This window comes from Drosophila innubila, chromosome X (assembly GCF_004354385.1).
Source record: "Drosophila innubila isolate TH190305 chromosome X, UK_Dinn_1.0, whole genome shotgun sequence".
NCBI classification, from domain to species: Eukaryota; Metazoa; Arthropoda; class Insecta; order Diptera; family Drosophilidae; genus Drosophila; species Drosophila innubila.
In genome coordinates this window covers 23,991,517-24,015,591 of record NC_047626.1, presented here as the reverse complement: position 1 = coordinate 24,015,591, position 24,075 = coordinate 23,991,517, and the positions used below count along the sequence as shown (strand labels likewise).

General features: G+C 36.6%; 2 protein-coding genes across 2 annotated transcripts in view; one reads left to right on the top strand and one right to left on the bottom strand.

The window, feature by feature from the left end:
* Positions 1-625: 625 nt before the first annotated feature.
* LOC117783238 overlaps positions 626-24,075 on the bottom strand; it is a 26,490-nt gene continuing 3,040 nt past the window's right edge. The window contains exons 2-8 of the mRNA XM_034620528.1: positions 10,597-11,342; positions 5,564-6,693; positions 4,852-4,950; positions 4,675-4,788; positions 2,601-3,494; positions 1,923-1,982; positions 626-1,830 (exon numbers count right to left, since the gene is read on the bottom strand). Coding sequence (XP_034476419.1) covers positions 696-1,830; positions 1,923-1,982; positions 2,601-3,494; positions 4,675-4,788; positions 4,852-4,950; positions 5,564-6,693; positions 10,597-10,728 — 3,564 coding nt within the window. The 5' untranslated portion in view covers positions 10,729-11,342 and the 3' untranslated portion in view covers positions 626-695. The remainder of the gene's footprint in view (positions 1,831-1,922; positions 1,983-2,600; positions 3,495-4,674; positions 4,789-4,851; positions 4,951-5,563; positions 6,694-10,596; positions 11,343-24,075) is intronic.
* The window catches only part of LOC117783246 (putative uncharacterized protein DDB_G0271606), a 27,099-nt gene continuing 16,408 nt past the window's right edge, over positions 13,385-24,075 (top strand). The window contains exon 1 of the mRNA XM_034620542.1: positions 13,385-13,402. The gene's annotated coding sequence lies outside the window, so the exon portion shown is untranslated. The remainder of the gene's footprint in view (positions 13,403-24,075) is intronic.

The window sequence follows — 24,075 nt, the reverse complement described above, 5'->3', positions numbered from 1 at the left end:
TAAGCCCCTTTATACGATAAAAACAATGCAAATTTTACCACATTTTCATACATGCAAAAATAATGTACATTCGTTGAACATAATTGCCAGTTTCCACGGCGAAATAATTTAACTTTTAGCTACTTTCTGTCTGTACAAAATTTATTGTTTTCAGTTATATTAAAAAATTATATAAATTAAAAAAAGGTTTATCACGATATAATACATACAATCGTGTGTACATCACCGTTTACACATTATTGTACTTTAACATTTAAAAAAATTTTAAAAAATCACTTTAATAAATAAGAAAAAAAATGTAAAAAAAAAATTCTAAAAAAATATGAAAAGCATTCATCATTTACATATTTGAAGCTGATTTGAAAAATATAAATGGTTACAGCATAACATTTTATCGTGAAAAGCCAAAAAAATATATAAAATAAAATATGTCTTTAAAAAAAATATCTAAATCTAATCAATACAATTGCCTGACATGACATGATTAAAAAAAAAAACAATAAAATTTGCAGTTTCACATTTTACAAAAAAAGCAAATGTTTAAAAATGTTGAAAAATGCGAAGCTTCTGAAAAGGGGTTGTTTATAATGTTGCGCAGCTATTGTTATAGTTAGTTGTTTTATCTCTAACGTCATTTCGTCATAGTTACCGTCAGTTCAGTTCAGTTATCGTTATCGGTTGCGTTATCGTTTGCGTTATCGCAGCGTAAAGGCACTGAGAAAATGTGGTACGCCCAAATCGAGCTGCTGCTGCTCATAGGCCTCATCAACAATGGCCCCCACGCCCCCAACAACATTGACGCCATTGGGCAGAGCAAAGTTGCCACCATTGGCTGCCAGTGTTGCCGCCGCGGCAGCAGCAACAGTTGCTGCCTTCAGTTGACTGATGGCCAACATTGGTGGCTTATCGCCAGGCTTCCAACGTCGATGAATGCCCATCGATTTGAGTTTCTGGCAAACGGATGACGGTGATATATTGATGCCCTTCTCTGCAAGACGGGCGGACACCTTCCAGTACTGGATGTTGCTGTCCTCCTTGATCAGTTCGAGTATTTCGCGTGTGATCTCCTTGTCGCGCAGCTCACGCTCGGCGGCCTTCAACCGGCGACGTGGATGTAACTGTTTGCCACCATTGTGTTGTTGTTGTTGTTGCTGATAATGTGATGTGTCTGCTGGTGTGTGACGCAATTGTTGTTGCTGCTGCTGCTGCTGCTGTTGTTGTTGTTGCTGCTGTTGCTGTTGCAACAGTAGTTCCTGTTGCTGCTGCTGACGCTTCTGTTGCTGCTGCTGTTGCTTAAGCAGCAATTGTTGCTGCTGCAATTCCTGCAACTGCTGCTGACGTTGAAGCTCCTGTTGATGACGCTGCTGCTGTTGCTCCTGTTGTTGTTGCTGTTGTTGCTGCTGCTGCTGTTGCTGCTGCTGTTGCTCCTTGGCCGCAATTGCCGCTGCCTCGCTTAGACGCATATCGTCCCTGCCCTCGGAACGCTTGTTGCGATAGGAGAGGGGCACCCCCTTCAATATGGCATCACGCACCTTCCAGGCCGTCATCTGTGAGACATTCAATGCACGCGCTATTTCCATTGTCGATGAGTTTTGGGCCACCAGCAACTTGGCCATTGCATATTTCTCATCATCAATGAAGACATTCGGTTTGCGAGGTTTCTTTCCGGGTTGATGGATCTGTGACAGCGGTTGCTGTTGCTGTTGTTGTTGCTGTTGCTGTTGATGTTGTTGCTGTTGATGTTGTTGATGTTGATGTTGTTGCTGCTGCTGCTGATGATGGTGTTGCTGCTGGGCAGGTGCCGTTGCATTGCTGCTAGTGCTGCCATTACTGCAAAAGAGAGAGAGAGAATCAGTAAGAGGGAGAACACACATATTTACAGACAGAAAGAGAGAGAGAGAGAGATAAAAGATTCGACTTACCTCTCGTTGCTGTTCATTGGCGGCATGGAGCGCAGGGACAGATTGACGGGCAAAGCATGACTGAAAAGATAGCAAAAACAAATCCATTAGATAGGTGACATATGCAGAAAGAGGTAGGGAAGGAAAAGAGAGAGAAAGAATTATCAAGAAAATTATCTGCTATTCTTTAATAAGTACAAAAAATATATGAAAAGAAATATTTACAACAAATTTAAGTAAATGACAATTGAGACGCATTTTAATTGACCTTAAACGAGTTAGATGTTATCGACTTCAGTATATCGATTATCGATCATTATCGGGTAACGACAATCGATAACAAATTTTTTTCAATGTCCATGTATGAGTCAAAGGTTTAGTAATGTAAATCCAAACTTTACTATATCATAATGTAAAACCGACAAAAAAATCGTGTTTTCGACATATCAGACCACAATGCACCAAGTTACAAAAAAATAATAATAATTTATTTGCAAATGAACTACGATAAAGAAAACAGATTTTTATAAAAATCGATAAAATCAACTCGATTGAAAGCCAAAAAATGTATCGAGTTAAACTAAACGCAAATCGACTTATTGTTTATTTACAAAGGTTAAACGTTATCGACTATCGATTACTTGTTGCCCGTTATCGATTGCATGTTATCGTTTATCGATTATTAATTATCGAACTTACTTGGCTGCCGAGACAACGGCGGGCGGATAACGCGTCAACATTGGAAGCGTGCCATTATGTGCGACCTTCTGTTGCTGTTGCTGCTGTTGTTGCTGTTGCTGTTGCTGCTGCTGCTGCAACTGCAACTGCTGAGCATTGACAATGTGGGGAAAACGTTGGGACTCCGCCAAGAGACGCTGATACGCCTCAACATCGGCACGTGCGGGCAGCATCGGTGGAGGCGACATGGAGACATCACGTTTCGAGCGATGCTCATGATCCATATCCGAGGCATCTGGCATGGGACTGTGCACATCTTCCATCTGGGCACGCATGTCGTAGCCATTGTGCAGAAGACCGCAGACATCATCATTGTCACCGGCATAGCCCGCCGTCTCCTCAGCTCCGATCTCGCCAGCGCCATTGACAACACCATCAGCATCGCCATCGATCTCTGGATCGAGATCATCATCGATGGTTAAGCCAACATGCTGCTCATCATCGCTGTCCACCTGCTCCTCCTTGATAAGGCCGAGTCCAAGATGGCCATAAGGCAACGATAGATGCTGTTGACGCTCGCGTTCCTCCAACTGTTGTTGCAGTTGCTGCTGTTGTTGCTGTTGTTGCTGCTGCTGCTGTTGTTGCTGCTGCTGTTGTAGTTGCTGCTGCAGCTGCAATTGTTGCTGCTGCTGCTGCTGTTGCTCCTCGGTCGCCTGATCGACGACACGTTCATGCAGACTAACCCCATTGACGAGACTCTTGCGTAAGCGCCAGGCAAATGTGCGTGATATATTCAATTCATTTGCAATAACGGTCGTCGTCGCCTCCCGGAGGATCAGCTGCTTGGCCAGAGCAATCTTCTTGGCATCCAACTTGATGCGAGTGCGTCCCTTGCGCTTGTTCGTCAGGCTGATTCTAAATTGGAGAGGCATAACTCATTAATTAAACTCAAAGCAGCAGTCGAGTGTGACTTGATAATGTTAATACCAATAATATATGACTATATATAATATTTCCAGAAAAAATTATTGTTAAGAGACCAAAAATTTTGATTTAAAAACACTCGAATGTTTGTAAACGTGAAAATAGAGTAAAGGTAAAAGTTAACAACATAAGTTAAAATTCCTTTGTCGTGTTTTACAAACTAAATGCCATATTTACTTAATGATCAATATAAAATAAGTACAAAACATCGATGGATCGAAAGTAAAGACATAAATAAAAAATAAAAGAAAAAAAAAATTAAAAACTTTGTCATCATAAAAAAATATCGTTTAAAAAAAATTACCAAGGGTTTTTTTTAAGTTTTGGCCAATACTGTATACTTAATAAGCTCAAGCTCCCTCTGCTTGTTATACCCGTTACTTAAAAGATAAGTAAAAGGGTATATTGTAAGGGTAAACATGTAACAGGGATAAGGAGGCATCTCCGACCCTATAAAGTATATATATTCTTGATCAGCATCAATAGCCGAGTCAATATAGCCATGTCCGTCTGTCCGTCTGTCTGTCTGTATTAACAAAAGTATCTCAGAGACTATAAGAAAAAGAGATACCAAAGAAAAAGAGATCACCCACGGACTTCTATATACCCCACGCATATCAAGTTTGTTTCAAATTTAAGCCACGCCTCCCTATACTCCCGTAAAACGAGAAAAACTGTTTGTTCGTCTGTATGAACAAAGGGATCTCAGAGACTATAAGAGGTAGCGTAACCAAATTTGGCACACAGACTTCTATATACCCCACGCAGATCAAGTTTTTTTCAAATTTAGACTACGACCCCCTCCGCCGCCGCAAATCGCGAAAAGCGACCACACCCACAGTTTTTAAGATAATACGTTTTTTGTGGTAACTAAAGTTATCTATTAGTATTATCTATTATCCCACTGAATCGCATCAAGATCAGACAAGTAGAACGGCAGCTATGGCGAATTAAAGTTTTCAGAGCAAAACATGTATTTTTTTTAAAGTACTTTTACGTGTATTGAAGTAAGTAACGGGTATCCTATGGTCGGGATCTCGCCTGTAGCCATTCCGACTAGTTATATAATACTCTTGTAACCTTACTGATTCTTAACAGTCTAGATACTCACTTGCGATTGTTCAGATGCAGTGCACCATTATCCGGCGGCGGTTTGCGAGCTGCCAGGCGTTTGGGAAAATTGTTAAACTGCACAATGTTCTGTTTGAAGAGCTGCTGCAATGGCCTAGAATTGGAATACATAAATATTACTTAAAGATCTGTTAATTTATTCACGATTATTGCTTACATTTTGGCCGCCTTGGAGGGGCAACCGGTGCGCTTGTGCCAGCCCAGGTGATGGCCGGTGGGAAAGAGGACATGGCAATCGGAGCACTGCATGGGACGACTGTAAGGAGCAAAGCAAATCATTGAAATGGAGTCCAAGCTTAGAAGAATATTGGTGATATTAAATAAACTCGGGCAGATAAAAAACTATTGAATATTCACTTTAAATAAAGTTGACACTTTTCATTGTTATAAATTGTATAACAAAAATCAATAAATTATTAAATAACAGATTAACAAAAAATTAACAAAATTGAAATCGTTATGGTCTATGATAAAAAATAAAAAAAAAACTATATAACTGTACAGGTAAACTATCCTTCTTTTACTTTCCACAATCCCTACTCATCCCTAGTTTTTAGATATTTGGAAATGCCATTTTTCTTTATATTTTGGAACAGTTTTTTAGACGGAAATACAAAGTTCTTAAAACTGGCTCGCAAATTGAGAGTTGTCTATGAGTGAAAATTTCGTTTTTAATAATTTTCATGTATTACAAGAAATAATAAAGTAATAAAAAAATAAGTTAATTTATAGTATAATTTATGAAGCTTTTTTAGAAGTTTGAGTTTAGTTAAAATGTCAGTTATAAGATACAATTTGTAGTGGATTAAAATGTGATAATTTGCAATTTGAAGAAGTAGTAAATGAATGAGAGTGTCTACTGTACTTACGTCTGATTGCGTCGCTTTTTGACGCAACGACCACGACGGATGTGCTTCTCGAGGAATCGCTTATAGAAGTATGTCTTGCGGCAATTGGTGCACTCATAGACGGGCCCGGGGGCACCGTGGACACTCTGCATGTGCGCCTTGAGTATCTGCTTCATCTCAAAGACCAGATAACAGTGTGGACACTGAAATCCGCGTACGCCTCCAACAACCGGATGCATGGACGTGTTGCCATTGGGAATGTCGCTGGCATTGGGATCATTGGGCGAGATCATTGACGGATCATCGGATGGTGTGATGAGCTCAATCTCTGGTATTAATGGCAGCGTCATTTCCTCATCCTCATCATCATCGTCATCAACATCGTGCGGATGATGGGAGGCATCAATATGACGGCCATTGTTGCCATTGGGGAACTTATTCATACGCTGTTGCATATACTCCTGCATCAGGCGTATCGAATTGAATGCCACATGCTCCGGCATCTCACCATCCTCATGTGCATCCTGCTGCAGAAGCTGCTCATTGCAATCGTCATGATGCAGGCGATCCTCCAGCGGCTCCATATCATCCTCAAGTGGATCCAACAGCTGTTGCCCATTCACATGTCCATTTTGGGCACTTGTCTGTGCCTCGCTGGCATCGCTCACATTGCCATCCACATCGCCATCGCCATCGCCATCCACATTGTCATTGCAATCCAAATTGTCATTGTCATTGCCAATGCCATCAACATCGGCTTCTCCAGGAGCTGCTCCATTGGCATTCGTCTCGTTGTCCTCCTCCTCATCGTCGTCGGAGCTGCTGCTGCTGCTGGAGCTGCTGCCGGCGCTGCTGCTGCCGCTGCCGCTGCTACTGCTGCTTGCCACACTGCCGCTCCCTCCGCTGCCTCCACTGCTCTTCAACTGCCCCTTCCCATGCCCCTTTTCAGCTGCCTCTTCTGTCAGCGTCTCCTCCTCCTTTGCAGCATCGCTACCACCGCCCCCGCTGTGCCCCTCGATCTTCTTAATCAGCAACTGTTGGCGATAAAAGTTATCCGCATCCTCGCACTTCTTCTTGAACAAACACGCCGAGATCGCCGTCTTTGCACAATTCACACACACCTGTTGTGGCAGCGTGTCGTTCTTGGTGATCTGAAAGGTCCAAATAAATGATATATACTTTATTAGTTGTAGATTGGTTCAGGGTAATTTCTCCCAGAATTGAGCAGCTCTTTTTTAACCCTCTGACTCAATTCTAGAAACTTATCTTAGCCAAGGTAAACCATGCAAGATCTATTTCCTTAACTTGAACTCTATTTTAATTAGTTATAAATAGTGATGTAAGAATATGTCGAAATATCCACAACTCGATTTTCGCGGATGCGATCTACCGAGTACTTCAACTCGATGATTTTTTTGACGATCTATCGAGTTGATTAAATCGATTTTTTAAAAAAATCAACAACTCACTGGGGATTGTTCATCTTAAGTAATTTATGAAATTGAGATTGATAGTTAAATTTTTTATGAAAGACCGTAACATACAAAATTGTCAAATTTTGAATAAAAACGATACAAGAAAAACTAGTTGGACGGAGCTACAGTCGAGCATTCTCGACTGTCGGAGACCCCGTACTTACTATGGAAAAAGCGCTGTATTACATTTTCGACTACTTGTTTTAATGGCAGCTATATGGTATAGTAAACCGATTTGAGCTGGTAAGGAAGTATAACACAAACTTAAAAGCATATTCTGTCAGTATGATTACGATATCTCAGAAAAGAAAAAGTTTTTCATACTAAGACTTGATTTTCGCCCGATCGGTCCTATGACAGCTATATGAGATAGTGGTCCGATTTGAACCAACTTCGGTAGGGATGTACTTTGACAAATAGAAATAAGCCGGTTTCTAAAATCAAGAAGATTCATAGATCCTAATCATTTATTTTATTAAAAAAAAAAACTTTAAAAGAAAAAATACAAGGAAACAAAATTTTATAATAAAAATGATCTCTCTTATTTTAAGAATTTGTTAACGATTTTTATAAGCCGAAAGTCCTTAAAACAATTAATCTTCTTACAAAATAAAATATTAATAATAATATAATAGTTATAAGAACGTCGAGAACAAACATATTTTTTATCTGTGCAGCTTCGAGCGAGATAGATCATCCATTGTATCTATATCTCATCATCTTACTTCAAACAGCGATAATAATTGAATGCTTTTGATTAATATAGACTTTTATAGAATGAAAAATTCATTTCAACAATTTGAAACAAAAAAAGAACCGTGTACTTTTTTTGATAAGAGTATAAAATTGTACTCTAATGATCGTAATAATCTAGAAATAAATACGATATAGATACATATACACAAGTACTACAAGTCGTTATATACAGTTGAGTTTTAAGAAATCTTGTTTAAACAAAAATTAGCAGAGCTAGGTAAATATGTACCTAGAAATAATTGTACAGATAAATGTATGTACATAAATACAAATGTATCTATGTGGTATGTGTATAGAGATATGTACAAATGTATGTATATATGTTGAATAAACGCGATCCGTTGCGATCTCATATTTCCAAAGACTTGGCCCATAAACACAAACAATACACAAGAAAAATAACTCAAATAATAATAAAAACATAAAAAGACGAAAAAAAAATAAAGCAAATAAGAAATACGAAATGAAAAAGAAAATGAATAATGAGAAATGAAAAATGAATAAACTGAATAAAAATGAATAAAACTAAGCCGCTCAAATTGAACGGGCAAACCAGAAAACATTTCACATTCAGGAAAAATTACACAAAAAAAAAAAAAAATTATAATAAAACAAAGCAACAACAACAAGAAGCAAAATAATACATGAATGGAATGAAATAAAAATTCAAGCGGCGGCAAACTGTTGACGGGAAGGAGGAGGCGGAGAGTAAGACAAGAGTTCCCGTCGACGTCTTCATCTCCTTCGTCTATGTCCACGTCTTCGTCTTCGTCTCCGTCCTCGCCATCATCATCATCATCATCATCATCGTGTCGTCGTCCCGCCCCATTGGGGGCCAACGAACGTCTAAGCCGACTAAGTGAATAAAGAGAGGGAGTGAGTGAGAGAGAGAGAGAGAGAACGCGACTGCCTGCGCTTGCACTCGTTTGCTCTCGACTCTCTCAGGCTGTGTGAGAGAATCAAGTCGAAGCGGTAGAAGCAGAAAATGATGAAGAAGAAGAAGAAACGCCAGCACAAAATTGTAAAAGAAAAATTTATGGAATTAAACCAAACATATGAATTATACATTCCCATATGAAATAGTTTGTGTAAGTGTGTGTGTGCGAGTTTGAGAGAGGCAAACAGAGAAAAAAAAAATAGAGAGAGAGAGAGACTACGACAAACAAAAGCACTAAAAGCAGCAATTCAAACGGTAAATTATTTTACAAAAGCTGCAAAACGAAAGAAAACTTAATACGAAACAAGAAACAAAAAATTCCATAAGAATTTATACATATGTACATAAATGGTACATAAAATAAAAATGAATAAAAAAAAATAAATTGGAAAAATAAATATGATTCCTTCGTTAAATATTGTATGCTAAACCCAACGAAGCTCAACTCAATACAACACAAAACAAAACAAACAAAAATACGTATAAAAAAAGCAAACGAAACGTTTCTTTTTTATTTGTTTGCCGTTGCTGTTGTTGTTGTTGTTGGATTTGTTTTAATGTCAGTTACTGTGAAAAAGATACAAATGTTGTGAATTGTGAGTATTCTATGAAATATGTTAATACGAGTGCTATATACAGTTGTATATATCACGTTATACAGATACAACTTCTTTGCAACAGAAAGATACAAATAGAGAGACAAAGACAGAGGGGCAGAAAGTGAGAGAAGGCACAAACATTTTCTGATGTTGTTGTTCTCAGTGGAATGCACATTATTTCAAATGTTGTCAATGACATTCCTAGCAAAAGCGTGACAAATGCATAACATTATTACCGATTCGATAGTTCGTATCCGCAGAATTGAAACAAGATACCCCTATACACGTTAAAAGTTTTCAAAACAACAAAATACCCTTATACATTATCAAATTATATTGTTAGTTCATAAACAATTTTAAATATTATTGAATTTAATTGTTTAGCATTGGACTCTACTTTTTTTATTTAAATAATTGCATAAATATGAAATATAAAAAAATTACACCAAGTTTTTATTTAAGACTTATAATTCCACAGAGAATTCCAAATGCTTTAAGAAAATAAAATACTAAAACTTAAACTAAACTAAGATACGTGATTTTTAAGATACATTTTGTTATCTTTTTAATTAAACTGCATGTTTCTTCTGTTACTTCTTAGTTGTAAATTCGAAAAGTGGTGAGCTATTTTAAGTAACGTGGTTAAATACATACAAATGCTGTTTCCATGATCTACCACAGTTTCTAAATCACCTACGGTTCTTTAACGCTCATATCCGATCTCATAACAAATAGCACTATAAATCTCAAACAAACTAAAAGTGCTCCTAAAGCCAACTTTGGTTACCTTTAGATTTCAAAATACATATTTGTTGAGATTTGAAAAAAGCTGATTGAAATAAATTTAAATTATTTCAAAATTCAATAAAAAGGCAACAAATACATTTTAAATAAATTTATTAATTGCATAAAATATGTCAAAAATAAAAATATGTTGTTGAAGTTCGAAATAAATGTATGGCTCCCATTTGTGTGACTCCGAAAAATGAATACTCGGAACAGGATTTGCTGAGATTTGATAGTTAATTTCAGAAAATAATATATTAGAATATTTTTCAAAAACGTCTATCTATTTACTTAATTGATCTTGTTATAAATCTGTAGACTGTAGAGATTTGTAAAACGCACATGATGGTAAATATAAATATCTAATAATTATATATAGCCTGTACATATATATATTTTCAATCTTCTTTTTGGATACCCTCCATTATATCATGTTTTATCAAAATGTTTCTCAATAACTTTTCGACTTTTTATTTTTATTAATTCAGGATATTAGCTCACCTTGACATCCGCCAATGTGGTGATCTTCTGCCAAAGTGAATCCTCGCCGAAAATGGAAATCATTTGCATGGAGTTTGTGTGCGATGTGATGCAAATGCGACATAGTTGTGGATTGCATATCTCGTTGTCCATGTTGAAGAATCAAATCCGCCAATCACGAGCTGATTGTCAAGCCGTTGCAATGCGAATCGCAATCGGAACCGGAATCTGAATCGGAGATGATGATAATGTCCCGCAATGGAGACGCTGATGATGATAATGCCGTGATCGTGGTTATCAACGGTACAGGAATGGGATTTGGAATGGGAATCGCTATTTGAATTGTTGTCGATGTTGGTGTTGGTGTTGTTGTTCGTGTTCGTGTTGGTGTTGGAGAGGAGGCGTAAAAGCAGCCAGCCGGCCAGCCAGCCAGCTGCATGCCAGAACTTCCTCTCTGGCGTCTCTGGCCTCTCTTTTCGCACACACGCTGCTTTCCTCTCTCTCTCTCTCTCTCTCCACTCTCGTTTACACTCTCGCTCTTGCTCCTTATCTTCCTGTTGTTATCCACGTTCCCGCTGCGTCGACATTGGGCGAAAAAAGACTCCCGACTTCAAATGTATAGAGTTCAACAAGTGGCAACTCTACGATGTTCACTTTAATGTGACCAAAAATCAAAATAAATAAATAAAAGCGCACACACACGCATGCACATGCACATAGAGTGGCGGAAAAACGGTCACGCGACTGGATTGACGGTGATTTGGGTACTGAAAATGAATATAGAGAACAAGAAACTATTTATTAATAATGAGAAAGACGAACAAATAAATAAATATATCTACTAGCATATGTATATGTAGTATAGTAGTATAAAAAGATGAAAAAACACACACACACACACATCAACGAACAAAAAATCAAACGTCGACGAAAACTAAATAAATAAAAGTAGGAAAAGAGAATATAAAAACACACACAGAAAATTGAAATTCAAGAAAATAAAAACACGCACACACAGATATAATAAACCTACCCCCCCTCCGCCCCTTCCACTATCACCCCACACCCTCCACAGGCCATGCACCCCTCTTTGTCACCTTCAAGCAACTCAATCTATATTTGAGGTTTTTTTTTCTTTCTATATTTTATTATTGTGTAGATTCAGAAACAACAACAACAACGGTAATACAATTCTTACTGTCGTAGCCACACACAAAGATACGAACTTGATACACACACATACACAAACAGTCATAAGCGCGAGCGCAAACGTAAATAAAATTACACAAAAGAAAACAAGTCGAAACTAAAAAAAAACACAAAACTTAAAAACAGTCACACACACACACATACTCAGAGAGAGAGAGAGAGAAGCGAACAAATAAATAATAGCAAAAATCGTAACGAAACGAAATAAAATAAACTCTATGAAGCCGGATGACGTCTGGGCAAGTGGAACTAGCTGGCCAAAGGGAGGGAGGGAGGTAGGTGAAGAGAACGCCAAGAGGTGAGGTGAGGTTAACCGCGCCACAGAAACTACAACGATAAATTCATGTTCTCTCATCGTTATGAGCTCTCTCGCTCTCTCACTGACTCTACTATCTAGCTACATCTCTCTTTTGATATACACGCTTATGTGTGTGTGTGTGTGTGTGTGTGTGCGTTGTAAAGGGTAAGCAAGGACGGTCAAAGGGAGCACAAGTGGTTTGGTGGGCAATGCAAAGGAGGGAAGGGGAGGGGGGGTTAAGGTAAGAACAAAACTACGCAAAATGCCAAGGGCAATACATCCTGCAATGAATGCAATACCGAATGCAGCTGGCAATAGACATAAAGTTCAAGGATGGTATATGAACTGATGTGTGTGCGTGTGTGTGGGTGTGTGCGTGTGTCGAGAGAGTGCCTTAGGTATTTAAATAAAACATAAAAAAAAACCATCTCAAATGCTTACAATACTTTCTGCCCATAAGAATTCTTACAAATAAATCTTATTGGACAATGATCGCAAATAAGATTAGAGTTCAAAAAATACTTAAACCTGAGAAAATTTATCTGGATGAACTAAATACAAAACTATGATAAAAATAAGTAAATATAAAATTTACATTCAATTATTATTTCATAAATTTGTATGAATTGAATTGAATATGATTTAATTTTTCGGAAACATTTCGGAGACACAAAAATACATTTCGGAGACATAAAAATACATTTCAAATTTCCACAAATTTTTTAATTATTGGTATATTTTAAGCAATAGATACATTTATTTAAAATGCATTTTATGCAAATGAGGTATATCTCTCCAAATTTTGCACATTACAATTTCTTCGATTTGGCTTATTTTTTAAAATTTTTTTTCTTTAAATTTAATTTAAAGTTTTTATGCTATGCTTTTGTAATTTTAAAAAAATATTCAAAAGTTTTCAAGATATAAATACTAAACACCAAATTATATTTATAACATATTTAAAAATTAATAACTAGTAACCAGGCCAAACAAATATACTAAAAAAAAAAAATATTTCAACTTTTAACTTGTTCTTAAAAGCTTATGAAATCAAATTACATTTTTACCAGGAACTCGCTATTTGTTTATTCCAAACTGTTAAAATTCAACCAAAAATATACTCTAAAGCCGTAGAAGTACAATCTGATCAGAATGCATTCGAATCACTATAAAATACCAACTGAAATTCAATTTAGAAAAAAGAGCCTGGAATGTGAAATGCCTGAACCAGTTCACAAACACAGCAGATCATATGACAAAACAACTTCTTGTACTATTCAAATGATGGAAATCAAGCACAACAACAAAAACAACAACAGCATTGAGAGAAGAGAACGCACATGAAATAAAAACAACAACAACAACAACAGCAGCAGCAAAAATGGCAAAGTCAAATTTGGATGCGCTCGTTGTCTCGCTCTCTCGCTCGCTCGCACGTCTGTTTGCTGGGATCGCGATGGGAAGAAGGAAAAATCATAAGATCTAGAAACTGCAGTCAGCCTCAAATAGAAATAAGAACATGCAATAACTACGCAAACATTACACACACATACAAAGAAAAAAGAGAGATACTCACACAAACACACACACACACCGCTAAAGAGACACTAGCAACGACCTGGAAACTGGAACTGAAAACCCAACCAATTTGCAATACATATTTGTGCGACGAGTACTTGTACGTATAATTCCCGTCTCCATGCCGGCGTCTCTCTTTTTCTTGTCTCTGAATATAACTATACACGTACATACATATGTATGTTGTATTCACATGTATGGATATCTGTATAATTTAAAACACATACACATGCATGCATTCATAACCTAAGCATGATTGTATTTATGCCCTACCCGCATATGGTACTACATTCAATCGCTACCCCTCCTTCCTCCACCCCCCCCCCCTTCACCCATCACATTCCCTCTCCTTTCAGCCATTAGCATTCATTGTGATGTCTATGTAAGTGTGTGTGTGTGTCCATGTCCAAGTCGAGTCTGCAGCTCAGCTCAGTTTGAGTCTTTTGTTTAGAGTTTAAAATAAAATTAAATAAAATTGAAACCATAGTAAAGAAAAACAGCAACAGCAAACAGCACAATCATAACAACAACAACAACAACAGCAAATACAACTTTAACGCTGTCGCTGTCGGCGTTGACGTCGACGTTGACGTTGACGTTAACGTTGCTCGCGGTTTACATATGAGGAAATATTACAATTTATACCAAACCAAAACGAACATGGATAATAGAAGACAAAAAGCAACAGCAGCAGCAGCAACAATCGCAGCTGCAGCACAGCAGCAGCGCAGCAACTACTGCTGCCGGCCAGACAGTACGGCGTATGCTAAGAGCGCCAAACTGAGAGAGCCAAAGAGAGCCAAGCAGCTGCAGCAACAGCAACAGCGCCTTGATACAAAATAGTAGTGGCAGAAAAGTCAAGAAACTCAACATTTTTCTCTTATTTCAATTGCTGCTGCTGCTGCTGTTGTTGTTGTTGTTTTTATTGTTGCTGTTCCTGTTGGCCCGTTGCTTTAGTTTAGTTAAGTTACTTTTTATTTTTTCCAGTGTGTTTAAGTCGAAGTGCCCAACCGACAACTATTAAAGAAAACAACAAAAAAAAGACGAGAAAAACAAATACACGCCACTTACACTTACTATCCATATCCATACATAACTACAATACACATGCAACTTTCAATATGAAACTGTGTGTGTGTATGTGTGTGTGTGTGTTGAGCGCACGTACATTTAATACTTAACTCAACTCTTGTGTCGTCGTCGTTGGTCTGTGTGCTTTAACTTTTTTCTTTATTTATTTATTTTTTTTTTTTTTATTTAGCTATTGTACAGTTCCACAGAAAATTTATACAACGCACGGACGGTGACTGGCTCTTAAGGCGGTTTAGGGGGGGGGGTGTGGGTTGGGTTGGAGTAAGAGAGAGGTGGTACGTACAATTTAATATTTGTGAGCATATTTGCGGACACAACAAGCGAACAGAAATGAACACGAATGCACATACATAGATACATAGAATATAGCGCATAGAACATAGAACAGAAAACAACGGCTGAACGACTTGAAGAACACACATCGCAAGACACTGAAGACAAAGTTGGCGAACTGATAGATATGCACACCATGCGTGTGTGTGTGTGTGTGTGCGCGCACTAGATAAATTCTAAACGCTGTCGTTGACTTAGAAAGTATCTTTTGAAAACGCTGTTGGGCTCCACAGCATGCCATAATAAATTTAGCTAACTTCAACTTTATCAAGTAAACCCTGCAGTTTTGAGCTATCGATCAATCGGAAAATAATACATCAAGTTACAAATATCAAGTTTTCCAAAATTACTTTTTTTGGAAGATGCATCAAGAAGATAGGACAGTGATAGAAAAAAAATGTAATTTTTTAATTTTGGTGCTGAATCAACAAGTGTTCCTATGGCAGCTATATGATGTATGCAACCGAATTCAACCAAATTTGGTCAGAATGTACAAAACCAAGTAAAATGCATTTTCTATCAGTTTGCTTAAGATATCTCAACAAACAAAAAACTTTTTCATACTAAAACTTAATTTTCTACGTATCGTTCCTATGGCAGCTATATGATATAGTGCTTCGATCCAAAAACAAAAATAACCATGATCATACATACCAAGTTTGAAGTCTCTACCTCTTATGTTCTCTGAAATCGACGACATAGCTCAATCGACTCGGCTGTTGATTCTGATCAAGAATATATATACCTTGGGGGGTCTGCCACGCCCCCTTCTGCCCGTTACATACATTCTGCCACACACATTATATTCTTTCTTGCCCATTATCCATGGGATCAGGGTATAAAAATTCAAATTCTAATTTTATTATCTTACATCCCATCGCTACAAGGATTTCCTTATGAATAAATGCACTATTCATAAAATAGAGGCCAAATAATGAAAAAATTGACATATTGCAAAAAATCTATTAAAATTTGACTAAGTTATGACAGTTTGAAGTTCTCAAAAAAAAGCGTCAAGGTTAAAGTATTGAAAAAATGGACAGTGATGCAAAACAAAATTTGAATTTTCCAATTTTGGTGCATAATCAAAATAAAGGTCAAATAATGATACATTTTACATTCAACAAGGATCGCTTGATCGTCGAAAATATAAGCGAGTTAAACTCGGTACCGCGAATATCGAATTTTCGATTTTTCGATGTATTTTTACATCAATTATTTTGACAACCAAAAAAAATGTCGCTGCTCCTGAAATGTTAAGGGTTTTCTTTCTCGGAAATACTTATGTAATTTCGGAGACACAATTTTAAATTAGAATTAGAATTAATTAGAAGTTAAATATTATTATTTATATTGAAAAGAAATTTATTTTTTTCGTCACGAAAATTATTTAGAATACCGGAAATTTCATTAATAATCGAATTTGATTAATTGATTCAGCATTAAAATACAATTGATATGTAGGTACGTTGTTAATTCGTATTTAGTTTAGTCAACGATTTATCTACTTTTATATGAGGGTGTAGGTTTTGATGATAGAGCATTTCGATTTCGAACAGTGCGTGGTAATTACAAACTCACGACAATGAGCACACAACGTGAACAATAATTTACATGTACTTGTTATAACAATGGGTCCGGAAGAAGAGTTGAGCCTCGTATATTGTATAGTATGTATGTGCATATTTATTATATGATAGGTAGATGGAGATACAAAGATACAAGTTAAATACACAGAAATAGAGTGACAGCAAAAGAGATGGAGGGAAGTGGAAATTCAACACCTACAATAACTACACTTGTGTACTTATAATGTATGATATATACAAACATACATATGTATGTACATCTGCACGTAATCGTATATCGGAAGAGTCGAAGATTGACAATCGCATCATGCGTTATACAAGGTGTGGCTCCAATGTAAAGAAACAATCCAAAAAATAAAAAAGTAAAATTAAAGCAGAATGAAATAATGGCAGCACTGGAATATGCTAGAAATCAAGGCTGCAAGCCGGTTCTGAACCGAACCTTGTAGAACCAATTTTGGTCGGGTTTTCAAGCAGCCTGAACCAGATGATGAACCGAACCTTGAAATTATTTACTTGTAGAACCCGAACCTAAACCGAACAACTTTCTAAAATAAAAGGTTCAGTTCGAAAAAAAATAATTAAATAAATTTTATGGATATCTAATAGTACGCAATTATTTGAGACTTCGGATTAAAATAAGTCATATTTAAATCTTCAAATAAATTTAAATTATCATCAAAATTTGATTTCTTTAAAAACAAAAATTTAATTAGTTCAAAATGAAGAGACAAATTTATAAAATTAAAAATATTTTTTTTTGTATGAAATTGATCCAAGGCTCGAACGCAAACCTTGGGTTCAGGGGGGTATATAAACCAATTCGCGAACCGAACCAATGTCTTGCTCTATGGTTCGAATCGCCGAACTGAACTTTTAACAAAATTTTGGAGGTTTGCAGCCTTGCTAGAAATATAGTGGGAATCGCAAGTATCTTTCGCAATTCTCTCAAAACAGCTGCCTGAGAAATCAAGTATACGATAAATAAAAATACTATGCACGATAAGCAAAAGCAGATATCGAAATGACATTCAATCAAATTGTGTAAACATTTTCCAAATAATAATAACAAAATATACAACACAAGTTTCGGTTTATTGTTTCGCAAAATTAATTAAAAACGAGAAAAGAGAAAAATACGAAATAAAAAAAAAAACAAAAGAAAAATATATTAAGAGTTCCTAAGAAATCGAAAATGGATATGGTAAACAGAGAAGAAATCAAATTGCGAATGCAAATATATATGGATACAGATAATATTCATGCATACTCGTACACATGTATGTACTATATATAATGTTTGTATGTTTGTATGTCTATCTCTATCTATCTTGGTGTATATGCTGGGGACAGGAATGCGTTAAAGCAAGCCAAAAATAAACATTGCCTGATAATGACGATTATGATTTTTCTGATGACGACGATGATTATGTGAGCAATAACAACCATGGTAATTATGATGATGATGATGATGGGTAAGCAACGTAGGATGCGAGCCAAAAGCAAAAGAGACAGATGAAAATGTTGAACAACAAATACTTCCTCTCCATAACCACAAATGCGTGTGGGCGGTGGGTGTGCTTAGCAGTGCGTGGGGGCATACGGGGTTACGGGGAAAGAGTATTGCTGGATAGGTAGAGCGCCTGAGCCACCAAGTTCAAGACCAGTGTCGCCAGAATTTCAATGGTTAATAAAGGTAATTTAATCAAAAACAAATAGCTAAAGAAATTATCGAAAGGTTATAATAGATAAATTCCGATAATAAGTTACACATTAATATCTCATTAGTACCTTGAAATTTATCGAATAAATTGTATTTTTCATATGTATGACCAAAATGAAAATTGTAAAATGTCACTTAAAATTTTCCTTGCAAAACCGCCGCTAAGAGCAATAAATTTTTGATAAAGTTTATATTAATATACCCAATCTGAATATCACATAACTATGTAATATAGACAGATTTATAGCTAATAGCATTGCAATTACAAAATAACTAACTCTATATAAAAAAGGTAAAACGACAACACTGTTAACAACCAGAACTAGACGAAAACTTGGCAATGGCAAACGACGGCAGTAAAGATAAGCACACAGCGACAACAACAGCAACAACAACTGAGAGGAACAGGAGAACTCGCAACTGAGAACTGGGAACTAGGAGCTGAGAACTAGGAGTGAGGAACAGAACAGAACAGAACAGGGAACGGAACGAAACGCTTAAAAAAGAACCAGGCGCATAGACAAGTTTACCCCAGCAGGTAGGCTGGCTGGCAAGCAGCGGGGAGGAGTGAAGGGGGTGAGGAGGAGTGGAGGAGTGAAGGGGGTGAGGGGGAGAGAGTGGTGTGGGGGACAGCGCCATAAATGATGCTAGCCAGCGAGTCCTCTCCACTCTCCTATGCATGCACGTATATATATATACATATATATACCAATATGTGTGTGTGTGTGTGTGTGTATGTACGTAACTCTCCACCCAGTTCTCAGCCCCAACAGTATCATCATCATCATTATTATTGTCATCATTAATGCAACGCAATGTAAAGTTAAACCGCAAGCAAATGCAACTACCGACGAAAAGTCGCACTTGGAATGCCCTAACCAGTGTTGCCATTTATTGCTAGATTTACCACCTTTTTAATTGCAAAAGCTAGAAAAATTATAAAGCTATAAATCTAGCAATTTTATATAATGATTTAGCTACTACAATTTTTTCTTTTTATTGCTAGATTTAGAATTTGTATAAAAGCTGAAAAATTTAATGAAATGCTATGAGAAAATCAATTTTGTCGAATGGAAGAACTATATCGACAGCATAAAGTTTTGGGCACAGGTCTTTTTGAGGTACAATGATGTCGGATTTCAGATTTCAGAGCTCGAAATTTTTGAATATATTGTTGAGGATGTCATTAACATTGTCAAAATATCATTGCTGTTGAAATAAAATAAGTTAAACAACTTTTATTTGTTTAATATACGTAATTTATCTTAAGTCCTAAATCTGTTAAAAAAATGATGCATTTTTTTATAGGATTATATAATTTTTTATTTTTTTTAAGCTATTTTTAGCAATTTATTCTTTTCAATTTAGCAATTTTAGCCCACAATATTCTGGCAACACTGGCCATAACCTACATGCGCCATACGCTTACAGGGCAATAACATAGCAACAACGACAACAACAACAACGGCAACAAAGTAACAACATAGAAAGCCAAACACATGCATCTTCTTTTTTTTTGCTGCACTTCTTTCTTGAGCTGTAGCTGTTTGAGCGCGGCTTTGAGTGCAGAGTACAAATCAAAGAGATGACAGAGCGAGAGCGGAGAGAGAGCGAGAGAGAGAGAGACAAAGAGACAAAGAGTGCAAGAAGAAGAGCGTAAGAGCGTTCATTATACACGTGCAATAAATGCAATTACCGCATTCGAATGCGCGAATGTGTAGGCCTGTGTATATGTGAGTGTATCTGTGAGTGTAATTGAGTGAGCGTCTTTGTGTGCGAGCGAGTGTTTGTGCAAGTTTTATAATTTTTCTTTAGTTTTTATTATGTCTTTTATTATTTTATTCACACAAGTCTTTTTTGCTATTCTCTGAGCTGAAAATGTGTATAATCACTTGAACATGCAAGTTGATAAGGGGGCCATTGTAGGAAGTAATGCAGATCTTATCTTTTCAAACATTGTAGTTTATTTATAGTCGCTTTTTAAGTTGATGGGAAAAGCATGCACTATGTACAAAGGTGCATTTACAGTCAGCCAGGTAATTGTTTTGATACACATACAAATAAATTGAGATTTTTGATTATTGTTAATTTTTTAAACCTAATAATTTTGTTAAAACTAGAAGTAAATTTGAGGCAGTAAATTTTTTTTTTTTTTTACTTGAAAAATATGTTTGAAAAAATTAAATCTTGGACATCGAACGGTTGTTTTTAAAAGCAACTCTCTTCAAAAACTCTAGAGATTTCAAGAACACACCTGATAACATACTCTGTGTATTCGAAATCATATGAGACTAGAACAGTGATGGGAAATAGTATTCAACAGCACCTGTTTACACAACTTGTAGTGTATGTAAGCTTCGGTGCACTGCATATAAAAAAATGCGTCGCCTTCCTTCTTGTTATTTTATGCGTTCACAAAACTTGAGAAGCAAAAACAAAAACGAACGACATTTTCTGTATACGCGTCGCAGTCACAGTCGCTGTCGCAGTCGCAGTCGCAGTCGCAGTCAAAGTTGCAGTCAGCGTCGGCGCACAGTGGGGCCATTTCTCATGTTGCGATTTGAACCAGTTGACATATTTTAAAAATTTATAAAGCATTTGATCAACAAATTTTTAGGCTTTAAAATGACAGCTTACACACGGTGATTGGCCCACTGGGTGACTCAGGCTTTTACATGTAAAATTCAAAAATATACATACAGTGTACCACTAAAGTCCCCGTACAGCAGAGCATTTTTCCTATTTTGAACTAGAAAATTTAATCCATAAGTTTTAGAACAAAAATTTAAATGCAATATGTTAAATTCATTTATTGTCTTTTATTTAAGATATAAATATATTCCATATTCGTTATTGTTCTTTACATATCAATGTTTTTACATATTTAAATGCAAATTTGACTCCACTAAAGTCTTCGTACAGCAAGGAAAATTAAAAGAAAAAAAATCATATTAATTAAATTAACTTTGAAATAATTAAATTTAATATTTTGTGGGATAGCCTTTGTTCTTTATAACAGCTTTCAGTCGGTCTGGCATCGAATTTACCAAATGTTGTGTATAAGATTCCTTTGTTTTTGCCCACTCCTCCTGTAAAGCCTGGATGAGCATTGGTTTTGAAGTTATAATGCGGTTCCTTATTTTTTTTTCGAGCCTATCCCACATATGCTCATTAGGATTGAGATCCGGGCTTTGTGGCGGCGTCTTTAAAAAATGTGGTGTATTGAACAACAGGTACATTCTTGTGTTAAGAGCAGTATGTTTTGGGTCGTTGTCTTGCACAAAATAATAATCGCTGGCCAGACCCAATTTTTCGGCACTTGGTACTAAATTTCTTTTGAGAATATCAATATAGTACTTATGGTCCATCACACCATTAAGTATTTCCAGGTTTCCAACACCGCTGGCCGCCATACAGCCCCATACCATTACTCCACCACCTCCATGCTTGACAGTCTTAATAGTGTTATTTGGATTATAGGCTTCGCCAGGCTTCCTCCACACACGTATCCTTCCGTCCGACCCGAAAATGTTGTATTTGGATTCGTCCGAAAAGATAACTTTTCTCCAAAATTCTTTGGGCGCATTTTTATACTGCCGGGCGAAGTCCAAACGTTTTTTTCTATTTCTTAGACAAACAAGAGGCTTTCGACGAGGCGTGCGCGACTTGTACCCGGCATCTGCAATCGCTCTCCTTACTGTCTCGGGGTGGACTCTTTTTTGACTCCACAGAGCAATCTGTCCACATATTTTTGAAGCACTAATAAAAGGATCAGTGGCCACCATTCTCTTAATTTTCAGCTTGTCTCCATGTGAAAGAGCTGGAGGTCGGCCAGATTTGATTTTATTTTTCACACGCCCTTCATACTGAAAACGATTGATGACAGTTTGAACGGTGGATCGTGGGCTATCTACCAACGCGGCAATTTCTGCATAAGATTTTCCATCCTTTCCGTGCAACTTAAGGATGAGCTGCCTTTTTTCAATAGATAAATATTTTCCTGACATTTTTGCGCTAAGTTTGTGTGAAATGTATTAATCTCAAAAAATGTTGGCTTAACTAATGCATGTGCGTCGCAACGCATTAAAATCATTCGTATTACGCACTTTTTGCAAGACTCTGTTACATTTCTAGTACGTACTAGAATGATCTTTCTTGCTGTACGAAGACTTTAGTGGAGTCAAATTTGCATTTAAATATGTAAAAACATTGATATGTAAAGAACAATAACGAATATGGAATATATTTATATCTTAAATAAAAGACAATAAATGAATTTAACATATTGCATTTAAATTTTTGTTCTAAAACTTATGGATTAAATTTTCTAGTTCAAAATAGGAAAAATGCTCTGCTGTACGGGGACTTTAGTGGTACACTGTATCTAGTTTTTCTTGTCCAAAATAAACATTTTAATCTTTTTCATCTTTTACAAAAAATTGCTTAATATTTAAAAAATTTTATTACATTACTTACAAAAAAAAAAAAGATTTTATCTGTTTTTGCCCTATGACTTCCGTAGACGCAGCTGGACGCATGGAAGACCGGGGTAATTTAGTTGAAAAATTGATAGCCAAAGACTCCTGTAGAAGTGGGATGAAGTCCAAATAAGTCTACTGTTAGTTATATTCCATCAAAGTTAAAAAATAGCCTCATTTTAGTGTTTTTTTTTAATCATATGTATGTAGCTGGGATAAAAAATAAACAAGTGAAGAAACAATTTTCCCGGCATTTTATTAGAAAAGAACGTACTTTTCATATGAAACCAAAAACATAAATATCAGTCGCTTATCTGGTCTTCAATTCAGTTTCAAAATTTGTTATTTTTGTAAATTTTTGCACATTTGAGAGCATTTTTTCAAGCGCTTTCGTCAAAAAAAATGATTTTTGCAACGCTTTACGGCCTGCGGCCCCAGTGTGCGCCGTTTGTATGAACGACCGACCGACCGGATCACCCTGTTTGCAATGTTGCTGCTGCCGCTGCCGCTGCTGCAGCAGCCTGTAAGTTGCTGCACTTAGTGTTGTTGTTTTATTCGTTTTCTTACTGCACATACATATTTTTTCTTCATATGCATTTTTATGTGCGTGTGAGTCGACGACGTTTTTGTCTATATTGTAGTTGTGTTTGTGTTAGTTTGAGAGTGTGTGTGTGTGTTTGTCTGTGTTTGCCTCGGATCAAATTTGTTGAATTGTTTATTTAGTACGCTGTTGTTGTTGTAGTTATTTTTTTTCAGTTATTGTTATTATCGTTAGTTGCAGTTGCATTCGCTCTCATCGTCATCGCTCGCTGTGCTTCGTCTGCTCATTCGTGTGCATTCCGTCGTCATTTGCCGTCTCTTTCGATTTTGGTATTTGTAAATTACATAAATTGTCTTGGACTATAAATTACGGGAAGATTATTATGGATTGCTGCTTTTTGTGTGTGTGTGTGGGTATGTGTGTAGTTGTTGCTTTTGTTGGTTTGGCTTGGTTCGGTTTTGGTTTTAGCTGTTGTTGTTGTTGTCGGTTTGCTTCCATCGATGAACGAACGCAAAAAACCACACAACAACAATAATAATAACAACAACAATGTAGATTTTTCACTACAATATGCTTTTTAGACCCTGTACTTAAAATTTGTGCAAAGGTGTTTTAATATTGTCCTTAGGAAAATGGGCGTAGCAGGCTAGTCAGAATCT